General features: G+C 33.7%; 1 protein-coding gene across 7 annotated transcripts in view; it reads left to right on the top strand.

Annotated features, from left to right (window-relative positions):
- Positions 1-3,268: 3,268 nt before the first annotated feature.
- POSTN (periostin) overlaps positions 3,269-22,629 on the top strand; it is a 35,645-nt gene continuing 16,284 nt past the window's right edge. For 6 of the 7 annotated variants that reach the window (XM_053563515.1, XM_053563514.1, XM_053563513.1 and 3 more), the window contains exons 1-13: positions 3,269-3,504; positions 4,782-4,880; positions 10,926-10,990; positions 12,594-12,751; positions 15,109-15,273; positions 16,220-16,366; positions 16,877-17,018; positions 18,138-18,350; positions 18,613-18,747; positions 19,869-20,017; positions 21,153-21,289; positions 21,864-21,994; positions 22,491-22,621. In XM_053563515.1, the coding sequence (XP_053419490.1) occupies positions 3,383-3,504; positions 4,782-4,880; positions 10,926-10,990; positions 12,594-12,751; positions 15,109-15,273; positions 16,220-16,366; positions 16,877-17,018; positions 18,138-18,350; positions 18,613-18,747; positions 19,869-20,017; positions 21,153-21,289; positions 21,864-21,994; positions 22,491-22,621 (1,794 nt within the window). In that variant the 5' untranslated portion in view covers positions 3,269-3,382. The remainder of the gene's footprint in view (positions 3,505-4,781; positions 4,881-10,925; positions 10,991-12,593; positions 12,752-15,108; positions 15,274-16,219; positions 16,367-16,876; positions 17,019-18,137; positions 18,351-18,612; positions 18,748-19,868; positions 20,018-21,152; positions 21,290-21,863; positions 21,995-22,490; positions 22,622-22,629) is intronic. The other variant, XM_053563512.1, reaches the window with a different exon arrangement.

The raw sequence follows: 22,629 nt of genomic DNA, 5'->3' as shown, positions 1-22,629 counted from the left end.
AGAGGGCAAGGGAGAGAGAGAGACAGCAAATTTTATACTTCGCAAGTGCTCCAAAAGGGATGGATTATGTTCTCCCCAAGATGTGTCAATATGTTCTCTAAACTTGGACTATCTTTTCTCCCCATTCTCTGGAACTGTTTGCTCCCCTCACTCTATCCCAAACCATCAGCTATGGAGTAGGGCTCAATCACCAGCCTTTCTGGATGAAGTATTTGCGTAGACTCTCTCTCACTATTAAGCATATAATATTGCACTTCAGGACTAGCTTCAGTTTTTTCAGTTATGCTATAAACTTTTCATATTTACCTTAAAATTTTCTTTCTCTTGGGATGTTCTCCAACCCTTAAATTTTCAGGTAGTTTATATGCACAGCCAGGCCCTCATTTTCAAGATCCTTCTGGATATCCTTACTAATCCTAACCATAAATATTTGTTGAGGGCTAAAATTTGTTGACTTCTATGTGACTTGCACAAGTCCCAAACATGATCCTCAGAAAAGATAGATTTAAGATATCCATTATTTGAAATTTTGAAAAGAAAGGTTTAACATTCCTTTTTTAATTTTTTAAGCATATCTCACACTTTCCACAACAATGTTAAACCTGTCTCATTTGTCAGAAGGAAGCAGTTATCTTTTGAAATATGAATGCATTTCCATCTTCACCACCCAATCCTTGCAATTATTTCTCCATTTAGGCCAATGAAAGAGTCAAGATAAATAGAAGTCATTGATCCCAATGGATAAAATTATAATCACAAGAAATAAGTAGATTAAAATTGTTCTTGAAAATAATCAGTATGTTTTCAATTCATTGTAGGCAGGTAATGTGGCAGGAATTTTTTTTTTTTTTTGCAGTTTTTGGCCAGGGCTGGGTTTGAACCCACCACCTATGACATATGGGGCCAGCGCCCTACTCCTTTGAGCCACAGGCATCGCCCAAAAGGTGTTTGTTTGTTTGTTTGTTTGTGTTTGTCAGACAGAGTCTCACTGTATTGATCAGGAAGGAGTGCCATGGCTTCAGCATAGCTCACAGCAACCTCAAACTTCTGGGCTCAAGCAATCCTTCTGCCTCAGTCTCAGGAATAGCTGGGACAACAGGCACCCACCACAACGCCTGGCTAATTATTCTATTTTTAGTAGATAGAGTCTTGCTCTTCCTCAGGCTGGTCTTAAAATCCTGCTTTCAAGTGATTCACCCACCTTGGCCTCCCAGAGTGCTAGGATTACAGCACCTGGCCTGTGGCTGGAATTTTCCATTCTGCCTTCACCCCTTATAATCACAATCAAATCTATTAGCATTCTGAATTATATTTTTATTTAGCTCTTGTTACATATTAGCCAAGTCTATATCTCTTTCTCTGAATGCTTCATTCTTCACTTCTGATAAAATCTCATTGGATTTTTAAAAATTTCAGCTTCCTACCAGAAAAAATTTTAAATAGTTGCAGTTGTCTAAATTTGAAAAGAGTTGCATTAATAGCAGTGAGCATACCATAAAAAGTAATGTTATGGTGTAATTCCAAAATTCTATTAATATGTTTTACAAAGTAAATAGTATATATTATAATGTATAGCAGTCAAGAATTGAAGGCTGTTATCAAACTATATTAACAAGAATGTTCTAGCAGCTAATTAATGATATTAAGTAGAATAATTTTCATAAAATGGTCCTTCGGTCCTGCCCAATAAATTACTGACTGCCTACCATTTGCACAAGTACAAATAATAGAAAGCCATTACATAAAGCAGACCAGAAACATACAGATGAAGTTAGAATGATTCCACTCCGAGAAATATAAATGATTGTAGATTAATACACTTCTTTGCACAAGGGACCAGGGAAGGAATCTAATTTAACTTTTATGCTATCTTTTCTCCATCTCTCCTTTTAAATTGTCCCTTGCTTTTCTATACCTTAACACTAAGTTTGCAAAATTGGAGGGGACTCTGAATCATATTTCAGTATTTCTTGTTTCATTGTGTGCTTTGTTAACAAACTAAGCAGTGATTTGCAGAAGTATTTTGACACCGTAAGGCAGAATCCCAAGGCAAACTTAAATGTAACTCTTCTGACATCAAGGATCCCCTCTGGCCTAACCTAGTCTCCCCTGAAAGCCTTTTCAAGCTAGACAACATGGGGAGTTCAGAAGAAATGTCTCTGAACATAGTGACAATCAAGTGATGTCTCCATATATTACCAGTGGGAATATACTGATGACGTGCCATACAAAGGGAACATTTTGCGACAAAATGTATTGAAATGGCACTTTCATTCTAGGATGGAACATAACTTGTTTATTCAAGTAGAGCGCAGTTATCATTTCAGCTTATTTCTGCCTTCTGACATGTAGATTTCTTTTATCCAAGGTTTTCTGAACATTCGACATGAGAATGCACATTCCTTTGGCTAGGGCTTGCATAGTATTATATTAAGAGGTTTTAGTTACTCTTGGTAAAACCAGAAAGCATCATTTTGGCATTGCTCCCGTTTCTTAATATGTATTTAATTATTCTATTTTTTTGTAGATTAGTAATGTTTATTTCCAATAGGGGCCACTTTTGACTGGTCTTTATCAATAGGCATGGTGCATGCAGAGGTTCAGCATCATGTGAATCATGTAATAAAATGTAACAAAGAAATGTTTTTCCTTTTTTGCTTCATTCCAAAAGTTGGAGAATCTTGCCAGAAGTGGATTTATGTTAACTCTACATATTCCTTGATGTTTGAAAAGAGAAGGGAAATGGGAGATAGCTCTTCAGTTTAGCAGGATTGCAAGTAAAATGTGGACTCTCCATGTGTTTGTCAGCAAGTTAAGTCAGAATTGCTATTTCATGTTTGTGTAAGTTTTAAGTCTGCTCAGAATTTTTTGTAATCAACAGCTATTGCTCACTTGTGATCATCAGATTAAATCTACCTTTGTATTCTTGTGAAAAATAATAACCTTTCAGTCCTGATGTGAACTGAATATGACAAGGTGTCATAAGATCAAATAATAATCTTGAGCACACAGACATGGACTCGGAAAGGGATAGACTGTGGAATATTCCCTAAAGCTCAAAAGCATTTTCCATACTACGCTTTGAAGTACAAAAGAATAAAATAGAAACATAAATATGCAATGAGTCAGTTCTTCATATGATTAAAAAATGAATAATTTCTTTGTGATGAGAAAAAAAAGCAGCTCCATGTGTTTCTGTAAAGATAACTAACCAGCACAGACTTTAGTTGGCAACCTGAAGTTGCTGGTGTTTCTTGGAGAGAGTTTGGATTTTCAGGTTGATCCAGTGTTCCCTCCCACAACTCTGACATGTATATAAACCCTGAGCTCTCCAAAGCCCATTGCCAGTTCTCTTCCAGGACTAACTGCAACGGAGAGACTGATGATGATTCCTTTCTTACCCATATTTTCTCTACTCTTGCTGTTCGCTGTTAACCCTGCAAAAGCCAATGGTCATTATGACAAGATCTTAGCTCACAGCCGTATCAGGGGTCGGGATCAGGGGTAAGTAAGTGGTTTGATTTTATAAACACTTTTTCCTTAGCTTATTATATGTGCAAGTAAGCAGGAAGTGCTTCATATATACCTTGGGGTTTCCTCCCTACCTATTACAGAGTAATAAAGAGGAAAATGTGGGTGTTCTGTGTTTTATATATGCATTTTAAACTTTCTGAATTACTGTGAAAATAACAAATATAATTGCTTTTTATGAAACATTCTATAATTTTAATCTGATTTTCAAGAACTTAAAAATTAAATAATTAGCAGGGAATTTTTTTTATGATTCCGTTTATTTGAGTTTTCATTTCCTCCCAAAAATCTAGAATGGGATTTTCAAAATTAAAGAATCTATTGTCAGAAGCTATCATTATGTAAACCACTTTAAAACATCTCACAAGATGTTAGAGGAAATTTCTTTTAAGTTATATATAAAAGTTAAATGCTGGGTAATATAACTAGTTCTTTGGATTCTTTGAAGATTTAAGTTAGTTTTAAATTCTATAGAATTTACATAAACAATTTATATTTCACAGAACAAATGCAACTACAATTTAGCCTTTTAAAAACTTATCAGACATACTCTAGTAAAAAACAAACATTTGTAATTTTTTTGAAGTGGATCTTGGCATTTCTTTGTATGCTTCAGAGGATTTTCATGATGTTCAAAAGCTTCTTTGCCTTAGAGTAAAATAAGACTTCTATCTCTTTAAGAGAGAGAGAGAAAAAAAAAACTCTTAAAATTTTGACAGAGGATATTGTAATCTATTACTTCTATTCAAAAAGATAAATTTTCCCTTGTATAACTATATTGCTAAAAGGTTAATTTTGGCATTCATTTACTTCTGGGATTTCTTTTCCTGAAAATTACAGAATACTGTGTCTTTGGAGTTGCTAAATCTTGCCTCTTTTACTCTCTGATCTCTCATTGCTCCAGAAAGCCTGATAGCAATGGCAATCCTCCAAGTAAGCATATGTTTGCTTTTAAAGGATCAGTGGATTATCTACATAGAAAGAAAATTATGTTAAACCTAATGCTATTTGTGTATTCCTGTTAGGTTAACGTTTTGAAATATTTGTATTTTATTCTCAAGGATATATAATTCTCTCTCTTTCTCATAGACTTTAAAGTTTTTCCAACAATTTGGTAGGATTGGGTCAAAAGTCAGATTTGTGCATGACTGGAATCCCATCTCTGAATATCAAATCTATGTCTTAACTTTTTTTTATCAGTTGACCTAGTTGTCATTAGGACATTAACATTCCTTCACTCTATTCTCCAGACCAAATGTCTGCGCTCTTCAACAGATTTTGGGCACCAAAAAGAAATACTTCAGCACTTGTAGAAACTGGTATCAAGGTGCCATCTGTGGAAAGAAAACGTAAGTTCTCTCTCTCTTTTTTTTTTTTTTTCATAAAATACCAGTTCCAAAGCAATACCATGATGTATATCATTTCCCTTGGGTGTACACACCATTCTTCTGAAAATGCTATCCAAAATTGTGGGAGGGATTTAAAGAAAAGGAGGTAACACATATGTAAATGAAGAAATTCTCCTCACATCACTGTTACTGCTGGAAGTCAGATTTGTGCCTAAATCCATGTGGAGGCCAGAGAAAAGTAGATTGTATGGGCATGTGATTTGGTTTAGAATCCACCTGTGTGAGCGACCAATGATGTCATTTCTGGTCTTGGTTTGCCCCTTTTTGGCAAGACAGCTAACTTCTGTGCCTCAGTTTCTTCATTTTGCTAAAGCAAAGTGGGCCAAAAATAAAACTGATTTGAAATATCAAGGTTTCTGATGGCAAATTAAATTTTGCTTCCAGTTACTTGGCTATGACCTAAAGTACTCTAGTTTACCTAAAGGTTTTCATCAAAGGTAAAAATTGGAAAAAACTTGAGTTTCATTTCTTCACTTAATTCAGTGATTCCCAGCTCAAGCTACTAAATCACTAGAGGATCACAGAGGTGATAATGAAAACCCACCATAATATTTAATATTTCAATAGCTGTGAGGTTGATTATTATTTAAGTTATTAGCTTAAGCTTAAAAACACATTATTTATTCATTAATAGACATGCTTTGCTGTTTATTCTACCAATATGTATTGACAGAAAAAGACAAAAATTCTGTACATACAAAGGTTAAGAACTGGCTGGGTGTGGCAGCCTGTAATCCTAATACTCTGGGAAACTGAGGCGGGAAGATCACCTAAGCTCAGGAATTTGGGACCAGCCTGCAAAAAAGTAAGACCCCGTATCTACTAAAAATAGAGAAACTAGCCTGCTTTTGTGGTAGGTGCCTGTAGTTCCAGCTAAATGGGAGGCTGAGTCAATAGGATCAATTGAGCCCAAGAGTTTGAGATTGCTATAAAGTGAGACCCTGTCTCAAAAAAATTCCCCAAACACCACCACCAACAAAAAACATACAAACAAACAAAATAACAAAGGCTGAGAACCACTCATGTGGTCCAAATTCTTTATTTTTACAAAGAAGTAGCTAAGTCATGGATCAGAAAGATTTTAGATGCCATCTGTAGTCAAGAAAACAGTGGAAATAGCTACTCCTGTCTCCCAGTTAATTTGTCCTTCACTCCTAGTGATGGGTGCCCTGAGAACCAAAAGATCTAAAGAACCTGTTTCGTACATCATCTTTACAATTCAGTTACCCTAAGTAGGGTAAAGGGATTGGTTACCAATGTATATCTAAGCAAACAATATTGGTGTAACTACTAAATATAAAATCATTTCACTTCTTGGAGACTTCATCTGTGAAACATGGATTTAATACCTTTATTAGAGGTTTTCTGACAAGACAAAATGAATTGATGAATGTGAAATTACTGTATAACTAACACTCACAATATTAGTTGTCCTTAAATTATTTTAAACAAATACATATAAGTAGGTGGGAAGAGGAGTTGTGAGCACATTCCCATTTGAAATGTATAGCCTTACCTTTATTTCAAAGTAAGAGCCATGTATTTAAGGCATACAACCTTAGCTGGGCTGTATCTCCCCATGGTAACCAGATCTACACCACCCTGGCCATTCCCTGTTCATTTGCTTAATAGAGTTTTAACTTAATGTTATTTTTTTACCTGAATGTTATTCCTGTTAATTTGCAAATGTCTATTAGACTTATGAGTCATTCATGCAATTATGATGCAAGTCAATGGCTGTAGTGGTTTCTGCCATGCTGCAAGCCAGGCCTCAGTTGGGAACTCAGAATCAGTTCTCATGTCTTTGTTCTGTATGTTCCTGGATACCATGTGGCATATTTGATACGGACACTAACTAGATAAGGAAGAACTCGCTCACTGAAATATTTATGGAAATCTGTATTATATCCTTCCTGGAAGTTAGAAAAGTGTGCTCTCATCTTTCTTTAACTGTCTAAATGTATTCGAGATGCCAAGACTTACACAGACCATATGCCAAGATTATTTCTTGCTTTTCATTGAAAAAAAAAAATCCTACTTTGAAGCCTAGCTTTTTATCAGAAATGTAACAGTGTCTCCAATGTTCAATCACATTAGCTTATCTTCCCCAAATAGCTTCATTTCCACAACCCATTTACATCTGCATCCTGACCTGCTGGTTTCAAATAACCAAAGAAATCGATAACATTGGCAGGAAGAATGCCTGGTTTGCCGCCTGCTTGCTTCTGCTAAAATTTCTAAAGATATCTTTGGGACTTCATCTGTCAGTTGACAGAAATGTTTGCTTTCTGGTTTACCAGTTGCTTTGGGATTTGGGAGAAGTAATTTGGGCAGGCCTAATTAGACACGTGAACTTTCCTAGATTGAAGACATTGCCCACAATGCAACACAAGTACTCTGCAGACTCCCTTTAGAGAATGTCAGTGGCTTTAGTTGGCACCCTATGAAATTTTAGAGCCTATTCAGAAGAGAAAGATGAATTTCCCATGTGTAGCACTATACATACAAATAATGTTTCTTTGTTCTTATTCTGTCCTGCTGATCATAAGAGAACACTGAGTTTTTCTGCAGCATAAATTTCTCCGGAAAAAAGTACTTTTTCTTTAGTTTTCAAAATATTTACTCAGATAACCATACTATTCAGTCATCAGCTGAAATTACACTCAGCTGTTCTGGTATTTTATCTTACCTGGTACATCTCTACATGAAGACTCAAGTATGGGCTTATTAGTATGTGTTAGAGAATTTTTGTTTTATTAACAATTTTCTTTTATTCACCTCTTCGTATCTAAATATTCATAATTATTTATATGGGGATGAATGTAAATAAAATTGTTTTAGGGGCCCTATTAGGTTTTGTATGAGGTCCTATAAAGTTTGTATATGTTTCTCATACCAACTATTCTTAAAATTATATTAAAATTAGAGAATAACTTGGAATTGACATTTCCCAATTAGTTTTGTCTATTTTTTAATCTATTACTCTTAAGCCAATATTCCATGCTAGAAATTTTTCTTATTTTTTTTTTGGAAAATTTATTTATTTATTTATTTTTATTAATATTAAATCATAGCTGTGTACATTAATGCGATCATGGGGCACCACACACTGGTTTTATAAACAGTTTGACACATTTTCATCACACTGATTAACATACCTTCCTGGCATTTTCTTAGTTATTGTGTTGAGACAATTATATTCTACATTTACTAAGTTTCACATGTACCCTTGTAAGATGCACCGCAGGTGTAATCCCACCAATCACCCTCCCTCTGCCCATCCTCTGCCCTCCCTCCCCTCCCTCTGCCCCTTCCCCATATTCTTAGGTTATAACTGGGTTATAGCAAAGCTATAAATTAGTTTCATAGTAGGGCTGAGTACATTGTATACTTTTTCTTCCATTCTTTTTTTTTATTATTATTAAATCATAGCTGTGTACATTAATATGATCATGGGGCACCATACACTTAGTTTATAGACCGTTTGACACATTTTCATCACACTAGTTAACATAGTTTTCCTGGCATTTTCTTAGTTATTTTGCTAAGACATTTACATTCCACATTTACTAAGTTTCACATATACCCTTGTAAGATGCACCGCAGGTGTAATCCCACCAATCACCATCCCTCTACCCACCTCTCCCCTCCCTCCCCACCCTTTCCCCCTTCCCCCTATTCTCAGGTTGCAACTGGGTTATAGCTTTCATGTGAAGGTCCTAAATTAGTTTCATAGTAGGGGCGAGTACATTGGGTACTTTTTCTTCTATTCCTGAGATACTTTACTAAGAAGAATATGTTCCAGCTCCATCCATGTAAACATGAAAGAGGTAAAGTCTCCATCTTTCTTTAAGGCTGCATAATTTTCCATGGTGTACATATACCATAATTTATTAATCCATTCGTGGATAGATGGGCACTTGGGCTTTTTCCATGACTTAGCAATTGTAAATTGGGCTGCAATAAACATTCTGGTACAAATATCTTTGTTATGATGTGATTTTTGGTCTTCTGGGTATATAACTAGTAGGGGAGTTATAGGATTGAATGGCAGATCTATTTTTAGCTCTCTAAGTGTTCTCCAAATATCTTTCCAAAAGGAATATATTAATTTGCATTCCCACCAGCAGTGTAGAAGTGTTCTCTTTTCTCCACATCCACGCCAACATCTCTGGTCTTGGGATTTTATGATATGGGCTAATTTTACTGGAGTTAGATGGTATCTCAAGGTAGTTTTGATTTGCATTTCTCTGATGATTAAAGATGATGAGCATTTATTCATATGTCTGTAGGCCATGAGCCTATCTTCTTCAGAGAAGTTTCTCTTCAAGTCCCTTGCCTAGCCTGTGATGGGATCACTTGTTCTTTTCTTGCTTATACGTTTGAGTTCTCTGTGGATTTTGGTTATTAAACCTTTGTCGGAGACATAACCTGCAAATATCTTCTCCCATTCTGAGGGCTGTCTGCTTGATTTACTTACCGTGTTCTTGGCTATGCAGAAGCTTTTTAGTTTGATCAGGTCCCAGTAGTGTATTTTTGAAGCTGCTTCAATTGCCCGGGGGGTCTTGCTAAAAATTTTTCATTAAAAATAGAGAAATAGAAATTCAACGTTATAAGTAGGACCTCAAATCATATATAATTAATAGACCTTTATTAAATTTGAAAACATTTATTTACTTTTATTTAACTGTATAAAATCATCTCATAACATTAAAATTTTTGCTTGTTGGAAATTTGCTCTTATTATTGTTTTTATCAAACTAAGAAAAGGTTTTCATTATTATAGTTGGCAATTTTTCCCCCAACTATGTCTAAATTCTTTCATTCATTCTTGCTTCTTGACTACAGTTATCACAACTAGGTAAAAAAGCAGAAAAGAAATAGCACTTAAATTGTCTAATTTTTGTTCAGAAACATCACAAAATAACCATTCTTTGAGTTACTATCATAATCTGTATGACATGGAATTTATCAATTAAAAATTATACAATGGTATATATTTACTTTTTGCTTATAATAGCATCCCTATTTCCAACTATTGTTTGATAACATTTATGCTCATATTTCTATTGAAAGCAACATAAATCATTACATAAAATTTTAATTAAGAAATGCTACCTATGTTAGATCCTGAAGAAGTCCAGAAAATGTTCAATGGAATTTGATAAAATGAAAATCAAGGTTATATCATTAATAAAGTAAAAAATAGAAGCTATTACATAGATAAATATAAATTATAACTTTCCCTCAACATACTGGAAATTAAATTTATTCTGTGTATACTTTGCTTGACTTCTCTGGTCTGTTGATTTGCTCATGAACCGTAGAACACTGCACACTTTAACTGAACAGTATGGCGTTTTCTTTAATTTGGTACTCTAATAACTTGAAACAAAGTTATTTAATTTGTTTGTTCAAACTTGACAAAAATGGAAATAGATTTTAAAGTTTATGTTTAATATGATCACATTAATAAGTCTACTGAAAATTCAAACCAAAAATAGCAATGAGATAGCATTTTATTGATTAGAATGAGTTATTATATTTCTGATGTTTCTAATAACTTTATATTAATGACCATTTCTAGCAATTTGTAGTTTACAAAATGATTTCAAAAGCCTTATTTTATTTGATATTCATGATTACCCTTTGAGTAGGTATTACAGTTACTACATCCATATTAAATACTTGGGGAAACTTAGACTCGGATTTATTAAATGTCTTGTTTAAGGTTCACATGTCTGTTAAATAGTAGAATAGGAACCCAAATTTCATTCTTTTGGATCAATATCCTAGAATTTTTCCATAGTACCATGAGGCTATAGAGAGAAATCAAATTAATATAAATACTTAGTGCCAGGAAACAAGCCCATGATTTCTCAACTCTGAATAAATTTTGGTGATAAGTGATATGTTTGCCAAGTTCATGTTAAAATCCATTGTATATAGTCTTCATTTTAATAATATTTTTCTTCCAATGTACAGGACTGTGTTGTATGAATGTTGCCCTGGTTATATGAGAATGGAAGGAATGAAAGGCTGCCCAGCAGGTAAAAATCTTAGTTTCCTGAATTAAATGAAGAAATTGTTTTCAGCTTCTTCATTTGCAAGATAAAAGTTGAGGTTGCTATAGAGAAGCTCTGTGTGTGTGTATTTAGCATCATGATAAATCCAAGATACATCCCTGATATCTTTGTGTTAATCATGAATTGATCATGGTGGTAAAATATTAGAAAACACTTCTCAGGCACTGGATTATGAGCAATATAACAAACAGAAGCTTAGTTATAAATTTAAATTAATTCAGCTTTCCTATGAGAACAAAAGTCCTCTCTCAAAATTCCTTTCTTTGAACTCGTCTAAGAATAAGAAACTTACTACCTGGCAAGGGATCATTTCCTCCAGTTAAACAGCTCGGATTTTATAATGTTCCTTTTATTGAAATTTGGTTTGCTATAAATCTGCCAACTTTTTCTGCCAAGAGAAAAAAAAATAGTTCATCTAGTTCCTCTTTGAGATGACAGCCATTCGGATATTAAATGCCAATCAGTATGCCCAAGTTCCAGCTACCCCCTCATCCCCAAAAGGATCCTTCTCTTCTCTGGGCAGATCATCTCCAGTTCTTTTATGTGACATAGACTCTGGACCCCTCCCACTTCATAGACACTGGAGCCAACCCATAGAAAGTCCCCACTGCTGTAGCATTTTTCTGATTATAATCCCAGACTGATATCTATAATGCATATGGGTCTGAGCAGCTGAGAGAATATCAAGACAAGTACCTCATTCGGGGAGACCTTGTCATTGGTAACCTTGTCATATCATTAGCTCATACTGAATCGGTAATCAATTAAAGTTCATTATAGATTACTTTACTGAACACTATTAAGTTAGGTCTCCCTATGATTTGTCTTTTCAACTTAGACATAGGAATTATATGGACCATTGGTAAATTTATCCTTGTTTATTTCAACTCAATTCCTCCATCTTTTGGGGCCTTTTAAAGTCTTAATAATTTAATTTATATATTCTATTATATTATGTCACTTATCTTGGAATATTCACAAATGCAGTAGCCATTTCTCCTATGCTATTATCCAAATTACACTAATTTTAAAATCATATACAGTCAGAAAAAATAAATTGGCTGCACATTGCTGGATAAATCCTATCTGTTGACATTCATATGTGAATCTTTCTTCTGATGCTCAGGAGAAATATCATGGAAGTGTTAGATAGTTTGATCTACTTTATTCTCAAAATTTTAATGCGAACAATCAGGTCTAAATATTTATTTTAGGAACCCAAATGTACATAAATTATATCTTCAAAAACATTTAATATTTAATTTAACTGAATTATTATCGACATAGCAGAATTGAGACCTAAAGAGACAAAATGTTAAACCAGAATGATAATTTAATGTTTATTTTTAATCAACAAAAAGAATATATGAAGTAGTAGTTTTCAATAGCATTTTATTATTTAACACTCAAAAAGAAACTTACATATACAGTTGATGATTCATAGACTGTTATTACAAAAATTGTTAGCTAAATGTTTCGAGGGAATTAAATGTAAAGTTTAAATGATTATGAAATAATATTACCAAAATATCATCCTCAGTATTTGTTCATTTCTTGATTATTTCAGTTTTGCCTATTGACCATGTTTATGGTACTTTGGGCATCGTGGGAGCCACCACAACACAGAGCTATTCTGATGTCTCAAAACTGAGGGAAGAGATCGAAGGAAAGGGATCATTCACTTATTTCGCACCGAGTAATGACGCATGGGACAATTTGGATTCTGTAATTCATTTTTTTGATCAATATATTTATTATTGCTATTATTATTATTTCATTTTAATTGATTTATTATTTTGGACATTAATAGAAATTTTATGTCTTTCTGTTGTACATATATGAAAAGGATGAGTTACTGATGGAGGTAAAACGTTTCAATACATTGATAAATAAGGTAACTCCCAGCAGACTTACAGACCAATTTTAAAAAAGAGCAAACTAAGAATGGACTAAAAAGAGCATTTATTGTTATTCTATTTTCTTTCCTTTTTATTTATGAGGAAATATATCTAGTTTCAGATGACATATCGAATACAAAGTTAAGAAAGTTAAGAAGCCTAGTAGATTTAAACTCTATCATAAGCTATATTATATGTGCACAGCTATATTTTATTGTGTACATTTAATTATATGTAAACATACGTGTCTATCCAGAAATTGTCAGATTTGTAAATATGTGTGGATAGTTAAATGAAATGTTGTAAACAATACATTCGATTTTCAGACTTTTGTGCAGTCTAGTTTACAACACTCTCTAAATTATGACTCAATGGCCAAATATGTAAAACTGGTATAGAAATATGTCCTATACCGTCTCCTTAGTATGAAGTTGAATTGATGATTATTACTAGAGTCAAACACACTTAAAATGTAGGCATAGTCTACAGACATTCTCTTGTTACACTAGCTGTGCAGTTAGTTGCTCGCATTCCGGAGATTTCTCTTCTGATGGGGCTGTTTTTCACCTCTCTAATCACCTTCCTGATTTCTTTGGTGACTACTACTCTTCTTCCTTGCCTTAAGATGAAACTTATAAAAATCTCTTCTAGGAACTCAACTCTGATATTTAAATCCACTTCCGATGCTTTCTCCTGTCCGTTTAGAGTGAATAGCTAGGAAATCTGTGCTTCTTGTGCTTGCTTCTCCTTGGAACTCTCCTTGGAATGCCTGTCTTCATCCTTCTCCTTGGGTAGACCATCTGCACCTTTTGTTTATTTTTAAAATTTTAGAATATTACAAGGGTACATACATTTTGATTACATAATTTGGTTTATACATTTTTAGTTAATGTTATAAGTGTGCCTCTGACCCAGAAAATGTGCACTGCACCCATTAGGTGTGAATTTACCCAACCTCCTCCCCACCCCACCTACCCGTGCCACCTACTTGATTTCTACTGAGTTTTACTTCTCTATGTGCACAAAAGTGTTGATTGACTAGTTATCTAAACTGTATGTCATTTTCTTTCTGTCCAAAAATAATCGCTTTTCTGTGACCTTTTCCACAATTGGCAGTACCAGTCTCAAAGTTCAGACTTGAAAATTGTGAGCTCTCCTTACTTCCCCTCTTCAATTCTTACAAATTGCTATTGGTCATCCACATATCATGTTTCATCTAAAGTAGTCCTTCTAACTAATACTTTCCTTTCTGCTGTGCATCACCATTCAATTCACTTTCCTGAAGCCTGGTTCTGATGATTAAATTCCAACACCATATCTTCAGTGATTCCTCATTGCCAGCTTCATTTTACTTTTTAAAGTTCTCTACACTATTGTCCAACATACCTTTTTAAACTTCTTAATATTATGTGAGAAACATAGTATATATTAACCACACTGAACAACTTTTACTCTCTCAATATTCATCCTGTGTCAGAAACTTAACTTAGAATGACCACCTCACCATCCCTACTCATTTAAATCTTATTTAGTCTTCAAGATCTATTTTCAAACTACTTTCCAAATAGCTGGGGATCTCCTCATTTGATCCCTAAAAGCATTTTTTTTTCTCTGTCCTGTGTCTTATTATGTGTCCTTTTACCTGCTACTATATGATAAGTATCTCAATGGTGAAACTATGCTTTACCTATCATTGTATTTCCTGTAGCGTGGAGTATAGAATTATATAATATATGTATTGGACAGATAAAAGGGTACAGGATTGTCGAATTCTTGAATTTTATATGGGATAAATGTAAAACCCTTGCTAAAACTTGTGTTATATACAAATACAATGTAATTTTTGTTTTGTTTGCCACTTAAAATATCTGATGATTTCATACCCTCCAAGTCTTATCATCTAATCACTTATCACTTATATCAAGATTGCCCCTTCCTCAACATATTAATTTTAAAAAATTGTTCTGTCCAAGCACTTTATCAAAGTCAGGATGCTTCACTAAGTAATTTAACTTAGAAAGTTCCTTAACCAATTGTAATAATATGATGTTAAGTTATTTATTTCAATTTTGTATGATCGTCTGATTATGCAATAAGAAAATAAAGAGTAAGAATAGTGTGATCATAAGATTTTTAATAATGACTCACAATAACTTAAACTTCTATCATTTCAATTTTTTCTAGGATATCCGTAGAGGTTTGGAGAGCAATGTAAATGTTGAATTATTGAATGCTTTACACAGCCACATGGTTAATAAGAGAATGTTGACCAAGGACTTAAAAAATGGCATGATTATTCCTTCTATGTATAACAATTTGGGACTTTTCATTAACCATTACCCTAATGGGGTAAGTTTCACTAATTGAAAGTAAATTTCAGAGAATTCTTTCCTTTAATTTTGCCAGTTCATTTTATATAATGTTCATAACGATAATAAAATGTTAGTGAAAAGTGCTATATTATGATTTTCCCCCAAATCTAGGTCATGTAAATTTTCAATACAGTTACTAATTTTCACTGAAAAATGATTATGAAGGACAAATTACATTAATAGTTCATTTAAAGTTGACTTAGGTATTCTTAAAAAGGAAAGTTTAATAGTTGGTGTTTTTAAAACAATTTTTTATAGATAGGCAAAAAAATAATCAGAGAATGAGAGTTCTTTCATTCACATTCTGTATACTGTAGTAATGGAGTTTCTTTTATGTTTGTATTAAATATTTGTGTAAAACTGCCAGTAGGGTCATAGGACTCTTTCAATATTCAGATTCTCTAAGGACAAAATAGGTCATTGATGAAGAAACATTTAGGAATTACATTTAGGAACATTTAGGAAATACAGTCGGTTCTATTACAGTTGTAATTCAGTTCTAATACAGTTGTAATAGAACCGACTGTATTTATGCAATAAATGGGTTTATCTCTGTCACACTTACTTTAGAATTAATTAAACTTCTGTATATAATTCATTGGTCTATATCAAAAATAGTTTGACCTCTGCATAAAAGAAAAAGAAGAATAAAAGTAATAATCTGAATGAAAAGAACACATTCACCTTATGTTTCCAGAAATGTTAAATGCGATTTGACTTGGGTTCTGAACTGGTTCTATTTTCTTTTCGTTTCTTTTTAAGATGTAGCAGTATGTAAGTCAGCATCCACAGAATTTCATTTAGAATGTAGGTTCCTTTATGTTACACTTACTGATAAGAATGTGAAACTGGGATGGGCTTTCAGTGTCAGTGGTTAATGGATGCTCTGATTTCAGCACTTTGATTTTTTCAAATAATTGTAGGTTGTCACTGTTAATTGTGCTCGAATCATTCATGGGAATCAGATTGCAACAAATGGCGTTGTGCATGTCATTGACCGTGTCCTTACACAAATTGGCACCTCAATTCAAGACTTCATTGAAGCAGAAGATGATCTTTCATCTTTCAGAGTAAGTCGAAGAGCAGCAGATTGTCTTGGATCATTGAAATCCTTCCTCTTCTCCTGTCAATAAAAATGCTATTAATCACATATGGCCGAAATGTAATAAACTTATTGCTTGAAATTAAACCATTTTCATTTATATAAGAGAATTTATCTGCTCATATGAAATAGTAATATTTTTGTGGACATGGTAGGTAAAGAATGATCAGTCATGTGAGTATCACGTATTCAGTGCATTTTAGAATGTGTTCACAACAGTTATATATAGATATGCACTATTGAATATTGCTACAGTCACACAAACATGGGCAGAATTCCCATTCTTGAAAACATAATTTGAGGAAAGTTAGAAAAGACATTGTCGATTATGCACAAGAGTAATGTTTTAAAGATCTAATAAGAACAAACATCTATGGTGAAGGAATCAACTCCCTCACGTCAGCCTAGGCTTAGAATGTTGTAATTTTCTTTTGGATTTGCCATGCACAAGCCTCTGTAAAGCACATTTGTGTTTCAGGCAGCTGCCATCACATCGGACATATTGGAAACCCTTGGACGAGATGGTCACTTCACACTCTTTGCTCCTACCAATGAGGCTTTTGAGAAACTCCCACGAGGTGTTCTAGAAAGGATCATGGGAGACAAAGTGGCTTCTGAAGGTAGTATAGTTTTTTTCCCTAATAAGTTTCCCAGCATTCTGAGAAGAAAAAGAAATGAAAAAGAGACTAGTTCTTGGCAATAACATAAGCTTTATTATGCAAAAGTGAAAAAAAAACCATATTCTGGGGTGCTTTTTGAAAGTCTTTTTTTAAGAATCTTTGAAAAGGCAGAGTATAATTCTTAAATAATAAGAACATCCTCATTCTTACTAAGAATAATAATTCATGTAATAAGTAGCAGATAATTAGAAGGAATAGCAAGTGTTGAAAAGAAATATTAGATCACCAAATTTTAATATCGTATACGAATTATGCAATGCTTTTGATTCTATGCCAAAAGATATAATCGAGTCAAGACAATTGTATGGTTCTCTTGGGCCACTAGTTACTGATTCACAGACAATGTGGCTGCTTTCCTAGCTCCTTTTCTATTGTCAGATAGAAATGCTGGCATGTTCCATGTACTCGGCCTAACCCCAGATACTCTTAACCAAATTAAGAAGAGATATTTTTAGGATATATGATAGATATAATTTGGTTGAAGCATAGTTTCTTCCAGATGTATTTTGAGAAATCATCTTTATTTTGACTACTTTCTAAATGTTCTCTTTAGAAAATTATTTGTCCAACTTACACCCTCTTTCAACCTCATTACAAGTATGTACAGATATTCTGCTGTGAGCAGGTAACACAAGATACTGCTTGGGTGTTTTGGAACAAGTGTCACTAAAAAATAACTTTATAGGCCTTCTGCAAAGGCCAATTTTTTTTTTTTTTTTTGCAGTTTTCTGACCAGGGCTGGGTTTGAACCCGCCACCTACATTCTTATGATAGCTGGAACTTAATCTCTGACATTTTCTAGTACTGCACAAATTATTTCCTGAAATGGATCTTCTCTTATTTACTACCAGGATGAGCAGTTTCTATGGTGTAGTTAATGGGGGAAAAGAAAAGCTTTTCTAGACATGAACAGTTAGGATTGTAAAACCTTCAGTCAGTCCTTAGGTTTATATCTGCATTATATTTCTTAGGAATACGTTCACAGTAAAACACATCTTTTAAGCGTCAAGTGTTATTTTCTATTATCTGAAAGCTTTCTTTCTTCATTTTGTCCTCCAGCTCTCATGAAATATCACATCTTAAATACTCTCCAGTGTTCTGAGGCTATCATGGGGGGAGCAGTCTTTGAGACCCTCGAAGGAAACACAATTGAAATAGGATGTGATGGTGACAGCATAACAGTAAATGGAATAAAAATGGTGAACAAAAAAGATATTGTGACAAATAATGGCGTGATCCATTTGATTGATCAGGTCCTAATTCCTGATTCTGGTAAGTAGCAGTTTGTATTTGTTATGTACTATTATTTACCAATTACAGTGTCTTATGAAAAATGCATATGCAATATAATGAAAAGTAGGTGAATCACAAACTCCACGAACACTGAGCTAACAGGCAGCCTGCACCGCCATGGGCACTCCATGGGTAGAACTTTGACTTTTCAGGGTTTCTAAAAAAATAGCCAAGAATTGATTTACTAATTTTGGTATGAAGTTAAGAGCAGTGGTGTGAATGGTGATGGTTTATTTTGCAGCCAAACAAGTCATTGAGCTGGCTGGAAATCAGCAAACCACTTTCACAGACCTTGTGGCCCAATTAGGCTTGGCATCTGCTCTGAGGCCAGATGGAGAATACACTCTTCTGGCACCTGTGAATAATGCATTTTCTGGTACGTACTGGATGGTGTTGTTCTGTTCTCTCCTTACAAACATGTTTTTTTCTTTACCACGGTTGTTTGCAGTGAGAAATAATAACTGTTTTGCAAGATGTTGATTAGTTTCTGCCGTGGCTACACATATAATGTGTTAGCACTGTGTTGTCTCTGCTAAAATAGTCTTCATTTCAGAACATTTCATTGTTGTGAATAATACCTTGGGAGGATAATTTTGTAATAAGGAATAATTCAGTTATTCTCTGAAACTAATGCTATTTCTAGCACACCTAAGTTTGCATTAGTAGATCATAAGAAAAACAAATCTGTTTGACACCAACATAATAATATTTAGAAATAAATAGGTATATTTTGAATCTCAAAATTTAAACAATAAAAATGTCAAGTTATAAATAAGTAAGAGGCTACTATACAATGCCATACCCTGATGTAAAATATTATCCAAGAATTTCTTTCACCCACTAGGTTCTATTCACATACAGTGTTTAGATTAAAGTAATCAATCACCATTTTCCGAAAAATGATCTCAAAAAGACATACTTAAATCATTAGACAAAGTTTAATTTAGCAGTCTAAAAATAAGTAGCATACTGCTTTAAGATTTTCTCAATACTAAATTGTGATATAGGAAATTATTAATCAGAAAATATTCAAATTCCTAGAAATGCTGGTTTTCTTCTTTGTAATAATCATGCTCATATTTAAGAGCATTTAATCATGCCCAACTTTAAGAGGTTGTGTGTTTGATTACCTTTCCAGGACTAAAGATGAATTTACAAATGATTCATCAGTAGTCTTTCATGTGACTAATGGACATCTAACTGTCACATAAAACGCTGGCCATCATTAGAATTTAGCTTTTGATCACCATAAAACCTAGTACTTGAACTGCTTGAAACTATGCTGTAGTCATTTGATGCAACAGGTCACAGAGTTTCTACTTGGTGAATTGAATTGCTGGTTTAGAGCACTTAGGTCAATTCATTTATTATATGAATGTAAGATCCATAAATATCAATAGTATTAGGTATTTTCCATTTTCATGGTTTCTCTTGTCAGGAGAAACTTTAATATTTTCTTCTTAAAATAATGCTCTTTCTTAATGAAATTATTTGTAGATGATACTCTGAGTATGGATCAGCGCCTTCTGAAATTAATTCTGCAGAATCACATATTGAAAGTAAAAGTTGGCCTTGGTGAACTTTACAATGGACAAAAACTTGAGACCATTGGAGGCAAACAGCTCAGAGTCTTTGTGTATCGTACAGTAAGTAAATCAGAATGAGATAAAAACTTAACAATGACCTAAATGTCCAATGGCATACATGTGTCAAAAAAATGTTATTACAACAAATCTTTTTCAGAATTTTATGAATGTGGTTTTAATAGTGAGTATTTATAGGAGGCTTTGGGAACTGATCATTTGGGTGAAAAGATTATGAAGTATAAAGACTACTCAGAAAATTTGCATGTGTTTCATTATAAATGATTTCATGGTCTAAAATATTAATTATTTTAAAATACAGAACGTAATAAAACCCTGCTAAGTAAGTTTGTAGAGTACTTTACACTTCAATGTATAGAATGATTCCTTTTGAATGACTTTCAAGATAAACTTGTATGGACACAGAGATTTATGGACTCTATAAAATATACTAATGTACCTTTATCAATAAGGAAATTTCTAGAAATATTTTTTACCCAAATTACGATTCATTGAGTGATACTATTCACTGTCCAGCTAACACACACAGCTGCAACTAAAAGGTTTCAGAGCAATCAAGAATTATCTAGAACTGAACATAGCATGCAGCAGCTGCTCACTGTAGCTTCACATTTCCAAGGCACAGAGATTTTTAATTGTATACTAAATAGACCTCACTTTAAATTATACATTTACATATATTACATTTGTTCAAAAAGCTATAAATATATCAATGATTTGACTTGCTATATTATAGTCAAGGAAATACAGTAATTATTTGTGAAGATCATAAGAAGCACTAAAGTCAGGAAATTTTACAGTTAACATTAACCAAAAAGAGGATCTGGAGGAATAGCTAAAACCTGGAGAGAAATGATAGAAAGTGTAGAACTGTGATTCTATAGAAATTATGTAATTTATTCACAAAATGACTTGCTTCATGCACAGCATAGCTTGACTTATAGTAGAGAACCTGACTGAATAAGAACTCTGAATAAGAAGTATCTCCCACTGTTCAGATATCTGAATAGTGTGAGATACTGAAAACAGAGGACAGAAGCTGTTTCCCTGGCCTCTGTGGCTAGGTGACCCCTCAGAAGGGCCAATTCAGAAATGTAAGTATGCAGCTTAAATTTAAGCATGCACGTGGGAAATTTTGAGCAAGGAAATGGACCCCACATCTTTCTTTTTTTCCCAGGCTGTCTGCATTGAAAATTCATGCATGGTTAGAGGAAGCAAACAAGGAAGAAATGGTGCTATTCATATATTCCGAGAGATCATCAAACCAGCAGAGAAATCCCTCCATGAAAAACTAAAACAAGATAAGCGCTTTAGGTAAGCCTATCAGTTGCACTCCACACAAGAATGAGAACTTGTGGCATATTTTTTGTTTCACAGTTAGTATCCCAAAAGGCATTCAGTCTCCAGTATTGCCGAGAATAGAATTTATAATAAGAAGTCCATATGAACATTCTCAAAACATTATGTATAATATAAATGCTTCTTGGTAAACCATATTATTTGGTGGGTGAACAAAAAATCCAATAGGCTGAACTACTCCTTGAAATTTTTCTTGTAATTAGTTTTTACAACATAATATACCAGCAAAGACAATTTTATGGGGGCACTAAATGAAAAATAAATACTTTAATTCTGTTATAAAGTGTGACCTTGTCAAATTTTATAAATTTAAAACTGAGACGAAGAAATTTAAACATTAAATTGTATATTTCAGTCCTTTTCCCATGATAAAACTTCCTTAGCAGATAAACTACATTTAAAACATGAAAATATGTGAGGAGTTTTTTCACGCTTTCCACAGTACACAGATTTTATTCTATGATATGTGTTTTAGGTGAATATGCCTAAACCTAATCTAACCAAATAAATGCGTATCCTTCCTGCTTAGCATCTTCCTCAGCCTCCTTGAAGCTGCAGACTTGAAAGAGCTCCTGACACAGCCTGGAGACTGGACCTTGTTTGTGCCAACTAATGATGCCTTTAAGGGGATGACTAGTGATGAAAAGGAGATTCTGATTAGTGAGTAGAAGTGAATACCAGATATGTGCCCCTTGATTTCAGGATCTCACTTCTTCCTCAAGCTTTCCTATGCAGATGTCAGCCTAAAAAGACGTCCCTTCTTTGTATTAACTAGGTTTAGTTTGCTTTAATTCCATTTGGAACCTGTGGAGGGTCTCTCAGAAATGTTCTTCAACATCTTATTATCATGTTGTTGAGCTACACAGTTGCTTTTCTCACTTCTATTAAAGTCCACATAATGGGGTGCCAAAGAAGAAAACAGTCATAATTTCAAAAATAATTTGATGTTTTCTCCCAGTAAGTTGGGTAATATTTCTATGGAACTGATTGAAAAAATTGTATCTTTTAACATAGCATTGATAATCAACTTGAGAGAACAAGGACATTTTGAGAAAATCTAATGTGGAATGAAAAAACAAAAGAAAAGTTTTAATTTTTAGTTTTTGTACTATCAAAATGTCACATTATTAAATAAATTTATATCTTTTTCTTCTAGGGGACAAAAACGCTCTTCAAAACATCATTCTTTATCACTTGACACCAGGAGTTTTCATTGGAAAGGGATTTGAACCTGGTGTTACTAACATTTTAAAGACCACACAAGGAAGCAAAATCTATCTGAAAGGAGTAAGTGT

Source organism: Nycticebus coucang, chromosome 15 (assembly GCF_027406575.1).
Source record: "Nycticebus coucang isolate mNycCou1 chromosome 15, mNycCou1.pri, whole genome shotgun sequence".
NCBI lineage: Eukaryota > Metazoa > Chordata > Mammalia > Primates > Lorisidae > Nycticebus > Nycticebus coucang.
Note: the sequence above shows the minus strand (reverse complement) of the source record. Positions and strands in the feature narration are given on the sequence as shown.